At 40.5% G+C, this 7,255-nt stretch overlaps 1 protein-coding gene across 10 annotated transcripts in view; it reads left to right on the top strand.

Moving 5' to 3' along the window:
* The first annotated feature begins 1,013 nt into the window (after positions 1 to 1,013).
* adam15 (ADAM metallopeptidase domain 15) overlaps positions 1,014 to 7,255 on the top strand; it is a 30,388-nt gene continuing 24,146 nt past the window's right edge. For 8 of the 10 annotated variants that reach the window (XR_003299584.1, XR_003299585.1, XM_026371532.1 and 5 more), the window contains exons 1-2: positions 1,014 to 4,336; positions 4,891 to 4,985. Coding sequence is in view for 8 of the 10 variants with exons in the window: in XM_026371532.1 (XP_026227317.1) it covers positions 4,189 to 4,336; positions 4,891 to 4,985 (243 nt within the window). In the remaining 2 variants the exon portion in view is untranslated. The remainder of the gene's footprint in view (positions 4,337 to 4,890; positions 4,986 to 7,255) is intronic. The other 2 variants (XM_026371535.1, XM_026371534.1) reach the window with 2 other exon arrangements.

The following is a 7,255-nucleotide window of genomic DNA, read 5'->3' on the forward strand; positions in this document are numbered from 1 at the left end:
CAATAGAAGATATCTATAAATATCTATATTACAATAGAGGATATATATAATAATCTATAATAATAGAAGATATTTATAATAATCTATATTATAATAGAAGATATTTATAATAATCTATATTATAATAGAAGATATTTATAATAATCTATATTATAATAGAAGATATCTATAATAATGTATATTATAATAGAAGATATCTATAAATATCTATATTACAATAGAAGATATATATAATAATCTATAATAATAGAAGATATTTATAATAATCTATATTATAATAGAAGATATCTATAATAATCTATATTATAATAGAAGATATTTATAATAATCTATATTATAATAGAAGATATTTATAATAATCTATATTATGATAGAAGATATCTATAAATATCTATATTATAATAGAAGATATTTATAATAATCTATATTATAATAGAAGATATCTATAAATATCTATATTATAATAGAAGATATTTATAATAATCTATATTATAATAGAAGATATTTATAATAATCTATATTATAATAGAAGATATTTATAATAATCTATATTATAATAGAAGATATCTATAATAATGTATATTATAATAGAAGATATCTATAAATATCTATATTACAATAGAAGATATATATAATAATCTATAATAATAGAAGATATTTATAATAATCTATATTATAATAGAAGATATTTATAATAATCTATATTATAATAGAAGATATTTATAATAATCTATATTAATAGAAGATATTTATAATAATCTATTATAATAGAAGATATCTATAAATATCTATATTATAATAGAAGATATTTATAAAATCTATATTATAATAGAAGATATCTATAAATATCTATATTATAATAGAAGATATTTATAATAATCTATATTATAATAGAAGATATCTATAAATATCTATTATAATAGAAGATATTTATAATAATCTATATTATAATAGAAGATATCTATAATTATCTATTAAAATAGAAGATATCTATAATAATCTATATGTTCCCATCAACTGAAACTCAGTCCAATGTGAAGTAAAACGATTCACTCCAGTTGCTCTCAGATGTTTCATGGTGAAGTTGTTAGTGGCGACCACTCCACATTCTCATGTCCTCCTCACAACCTGAACTACAAGTCGGGGACTCCACCTTTGATTTCTTCACGTCCTCCACTCAAACAAGCTTGTGCTGCTTCACCTCCCTGTCGTATTTCAGACATCAGCATTTCTGAGTGTCACAGTCTGACTCAGTTATTGTTATAAGTTCATTAATTGATGGTGGTTTGTAACTAAATTGATAAAATGTTTTGACCATGTTTTCATTTCAACATGTTAAAATATGAAGTGATAAAATCAAACCTCATCTGTGTCTGTTAGAGGGAGAAGAAGCGGATTCTGTTTCTCTACAACCTGCAGATCCAGCGACGGATTTCCTTCAGAGACAGGAAACGTGTCATCAGCCGAGGACCACGGGTCAGGGTGCTGAGTGTTTTTCACTGGTCGCTTTCCTTCTGTGCTGATTTAGCACCTGTTTGCAGTTAGTCTGTTTATCATCATCCCAAAGTTTCTTAAGTTCCACCTTCCATCTAGGAGAAAAGCAGGATTATAAACCCTGTGGAGTCACCGAGTCGTTAGCACTTAATGATCACGTGTGGGTGGTGGTTCCACATAGCTTCTATGTATGATGTGTTTCTGATCAGAAAACACAAGAGAAAGTGTCTTAAAGTAAGAATGACGTCAGTGAGGAGCAGGAAAAAAAGATAAGACATTTTTAAAGTTTGTTCTCAGACGCTGCTGCAGGTCTGAAACAGTCAGGTCCAATTCTGCAGCGTCACACTTTCCAGTGAAACTCTGCTTCTGTATGTCTGTAGCTGTTTCAGTGTCTGAACAGGTGGGGATGCCATCACCAACAGGAAGCGTCAGACTCAGAGGGGACACCCTACGCCCCTGGTTAGACCCGGACAGGACGCAGAAGAAGAAGTCGTCCAGATCTTCGTCCTGTTCAGATAAATCTTCACTTTTATTTTGTTGTCAGAGCTGCTGATTCACATGTGTCAGCTTCACTGTGCACCAGATTAGAAATGCACAGAGGAGTTATGTAAGCAGCTGATCCTCTGCAGCAGCACGTGCAGCAGCTCACTTCATTCACAATTTCATAGTTTTAATCTGATGCACAACAAACTGATGCTGGATCCGTTTCCAGCAGCACTCCTCTCAGTACCAACAGTTTGTTTTCATCTGTGGTGGTTTCAAACTCAGCACGTTAGTGTTTCCTCAGGGTGGTCTGACGTATTGGGTCCAGAGTGAGACATCTACAAGTTTCAGTGGCTCCGTCCAAACATCCAGCACAGCTCCAAAGAACTAACAACACAAAACATGATGATGTGGATTATTCTGTTATTGTTATCAGGTTTAGAGCTGCAGTAATTAGTCTCTCTCTGGTTCCAGCTCATGGATCTGATGAAGTTTGTCATAAAAACATCAAACTTAATATCTCTGGGTTTAGTCTGAATAACACTGCTGCTGTATGTGAGATCATCCAAACTAATCATTTATTCATCATCACTGCACTTTAACAACACAGCAAACCAGCAAACAAGACCATGAATCTCATTCATATACTGTTCACTGGTATACTCAGTAGATTACAGTGAACCGTAGTAACGTGTTCATGTGGTACTACATCAAGTGGACTAAATATTAGGAGCACATTTTAGTATAATGCAGTTGAGAACAACTGTGGACGGATTACTAAGGCACAGGATGAGGGATTAAAGGTCAAAAGACCCCTGCACAAAACCCTCTATATGAATATAGTATGAAAGAGTGTAGTTGAAAGAGAACAAATGACCAGACACTGAAAACGAAAAGAGATGTGAAATAAACACAGCAACATCCTGGGTTGTAGTCATTTTGTGTATTTACCTTTTACTGGTCACTCAGTACAAATTTTAAATGACTGATGATTTATTAGTGTGATGTGGAGGCACCTGTGCTGGAAAATACCTTCTACACACAACGGAAGCTCAGCAGCTTCTCCTGCAGTGAGAAACCTGCTGATCACTGCAGACAGTGAGTAAAGGGTTACATCTAGTGAGGAAACACCCTCCGTGTGTGTGTGTCTGTGTGTGTTTGTGTGTGTGTGTGTGTGTGTGAGACATTTTACCAGCGCTTATACCTGTGTCAAGCTGCACAGGTGTGGAAATACTGTATCCAGTTTTCAGAATAAAATATTTAATATCAGTCAAATACATACAACAGATGACAGTGCAAAGTACTTTAAAATGCAGGTAAGATATGAAATGAGCAACTTTCAGCTTAAAGTCAGCAAAGGTTTCATTGACATACTGATTAACTTCTTTCATAAGATTTCTGTCATGTTGAGTTTGAGAGTTACATTTGTTTTAGTTGGTGTTGATCATTAAATGGTGTAAATAACACTGAAGTACTACAGGTCATAGTATGTTGTTTTATTTATTTACTTTTCTAATATCTAAAACCACTAAAAATAGGTTTTGACATTTATATAGTTTTGATGGAAAATTGTGATTTTATTGTGAGTGTTTGTATTTATATAGTAAATAGTGGGAGATGAAAAATAAATGTCAGATTCTCCTTCATTAACAGCAGCTGTAAATTATTAAGTGTCTTAGTCTCAATTCATCAGATTGAAATGTTTGTGTACTGCCTTTTATTTTGAAGGCCGAGTGACACTCCATCCGGTCTGTCGTGCTAGCTCCGGTTAGCTTCACTCCGCTACGTGACGTTAGCTCCATATAAACACGGGCGGTCCGGTGTCCTGTCATTAACCCGCTTTCGGGCCTCGAAGGACGGATAAAGTGAACCGTCCGCTGGTTAGGCGAACACAACCGACAGAAACTAACCGACCTCGCCCGGTGTTAGTGATAGTTTTGGGCAACAGAAACAGTTTTCTCCGGAGCTGCGCAGGGCGGGTTGCCCGCTACCTTCACGCTCAGTTAACGGTCACTTTCCGGCCGGAGCCCGCAGCTCTGACCCGCTGCTCTCTGTGGATGTTACCGGGGTAAGAAGCACCATGGAGTTTCGGTGGAGCCTCCCGCTGTGCTCAGACACGGTGAGGTAACGGGACGGGGTTGCCACTCACTCCCTCACACGCAGCCAAACAGCAGCGGCAACCTGTTGCCTGTTGCCGGTGACGCAGGGACGATGAACGGAGCCGCCGCGACGCTGCTGCTGCTGCTGCTCAGCGGCCGTGCTGCCTTCACGGTCTGCAGGTCCCTGAACGCACCACAGGATGGAGGGGCTCCGAGTGAGGACGGACAGATGGACGGTACCGACCGTCTGACCGTGACAGGTAACGGTTACCGACCCAGTAAGTCCCGTTAACCAGCCGCGGAAAATAAGGAAGTGCTATTCACCTGTGTGGCGTCATCTTGTGGGCGTGGCCCCGGTTTCACCTGAGATACGTTGGTGTGTGAACATTATGACCAGCAGCTTCAACCAGAGTTGTTAACTTCAACCAGTCCTCTGTAATAAAGGAGGTGAACTGGTTTAAGTCAACAACTCTGGTTGAAGCTGTGAAAACAAATAAATAGTTTAAAGTTTTGCTAATGACACTAAATTAATTAACAATACACATCTGTACTGTACAAATGTCTCAGGCCACCAGTAGATGACCAGTAGAGAAATGTTCACAGCAACATGTGAGGGCTGAACATCAACCTGTACTGGTGTCCAGTACAGATGTGGGTCTGTCCAGTAAGCAGACTCCCTACTGGACAGCAGAACAGGAACAGGTTCTGGTCTGAATGAGGACCGAGGAAGTCAGAACAACCACCTAATGAAATTAGGATGAAGCCCCTGTTCCCAGTTCACCCAGTAAGAACCAGTCTCTGTGTGTCTCCTCAGGTGTGGACAGGCGGCGGCGCCCCCCCCTACTGGAGAAAACTCGTCCCTTTGTCCTGATGGACGGACAGAGACAGAGCTTGGCTGAAGCTCTACAGGTCAGTGATGTGTACAGGTTATACTGGTTCTTTAATGGTTTAGTGCTTGTGTTATACTGGTTTAGTTCTTCAGTCCACTGGCTTTGGCAGTAATGGGGTTCTGTTCACTGGTTCTGGTGTCTGGTGATTCACACACATGTTACTGATGTTAACTGGTTCACACACACACATACACTTCCCTCTCCCATCTGAGAAAACAAAGTCGTCCCTCCACCAGCATGGTTACCTGATGGGATGTGATGTCAGTCTGCCTTGTAGGAGCTGTAGTTGCTGGTTTTGGTCCCGTATGTGGACCAGACCGATCAGTGTATTTTGGAAAATCAGAATCCTAACAGTCCGTCTCTGATGAAGCGTTCGTCGTGCTCTACCGTCGAGTGCCGGTGTTCGTCCAACAACTCTACATTCATTCATCGTACTGAAAAACACTCCTGACTCCGAGCAGGAGAACTGAGCAGAGGAAATGTCTGTTTCTACCATACCACTGTGTACAGACGAGTTCCAGTCCAGTCTCCCCCCTGTGGTTCCTGTGTTGGTGCTGTGGGTCCACGCTGGTGCTCGGGGTGATTTTAACAAGTGTTCTCTTCATAGATTAACTCATTAATCGGAATCAGAGGATGATTTTTCTCCCTGGTTTCTGTTTGTTCCTGAACTCGTTTTGGCCAAACGGTGTCTTTTAAGGAGTTTTAAGTGTTAGAAACATCTCTCTTCCCACAGAATCTCACCTGAGCGCCTCCTTACCCAGTCAGGACGCCTCCTCTGCTACATAATGCTGGAGACAGGACAGATAAGTCAGGATGATCTCAGCCATGCAGGTGAAGTTATCTGGTTCAGCTGTCCCGACTCAGCTTCAAGATGGGAACAGAAACACACAGAAACCTTCTTTAAAACTGACGACAGAACGTGTTGATTAGGAAATGGATTCTGGAGCTGGAACCGGACTTCATTTGGTTCAACAGTCCAGTCATTAGTTTCCTCGTGGCTTTTAGTCACAGTGTAATAAAAGAGGAAGGAAGTCGGAGCATTGACAGTTTTCTGCAGGAGCTTCCTGTGTTGGGTGGTGTGTGGGAGAAAGATGGACGCTTCCCATGCAGCTGACAGAAACCGTGAGATCACTTCCTGTCAGCAGCCCCCCCCCCCATCCCCCAGGAGGAAACTGGAGCTGAAGAGGAGAAAGTAGAGCTGTAGTGAGGAGCAGTCTGAATGTTCAGTGTCTCAGAACTGAAAGGATTGGCTCTTTTTTTTATGTTGAATCTGTCTTTAGGCACTGACGTCGTTTTATAAGGAAGCTTTCACGTGACCTGTTTTATGAGATGAACAACCCCCAAATAATCTCACTTCAAAATTAGAACTGTTTCTTCGTGTTTTGCTTAAAAAGTGACCTGAACAATCTGCGGCTCTTCAACTTGCTCAGCAGAATTATTTCTTTTTGTCCCATATCAAGGTTCCTGTTTCCTGTGAATTCTCGCCCACACCCTCACTGTGTCAGCGCTGGTTTGTTTGCACTGCTCCTCCTTTTTTCTCCTCCTTCTGTTGTGGTCGCAGCTCCGAGCCTCGCCCGAGTTTCTGCAGCTCTGACATCATCTGATACCGAGCTAGAGACATGACCTCACCACAGAGAGGGAGTTTAGGGGTAAAGGAGGGAACTGCATGTTGAAGAGGAGAAGAGGGAGGTGAAGGCTTGAGCTGCTTCTTGATTTAAAACAACCTGTTTGTGCCTCCTCCTCTGTCTGACCAGTGCTCTGTGCAGCACGTCTGCTGCTTTATTGCTTGTTATTCTTGCACTATGTGTAAACTCACAGCGACAGGACCTGCGGCTTCTCTGCTCACACTATGGATGATGCTATTTGACGAGCATCTATCAGAGGTTCTCCTGAAGCCCATGGTGGTGGAACCGTAACTTAAGCAATTATGTCGGGTCGTAGATATGGATGTAGACACAGGTTGAGAGAGACAGATGTTTTTCTGTAGAATCCTGAACATGTTCACACGCTGACTCTCGTGCTTTAGTCGCTGCTAGTTACTTTTCAGAGTTGGTGGAATTTTACATTAAACATATTACATACTGACAAAATACAACCCATATTCCACATTTGTATTTATTAAATAAATACAAATAACATAATAATACCATTTTCTCTGAGGATCTATGAGCAGCTCTACTAAACAGCGACGTCCCCTCTTCACGTCCCACATGGTTTTCAGGACGTCCAGACACGGCAGCTGGACTTTACTCGCGTACTTCTCTAAACACGACCAACTCACCTCCAGCT

This window comes from Anabas testudineus, chromosome 16, assembly GCF_900324465.2.
Source record: "Anabas testudineus chromosome 16, fAnaTes1.2, whole genome shotgun sequence".
Classification (NCBI taxonomy): Eukaryota; Metazoa; Chordata; class Actinopteri; order Anabantiformes; family Anabantidae; genus Anabas; species Anabas testudineus.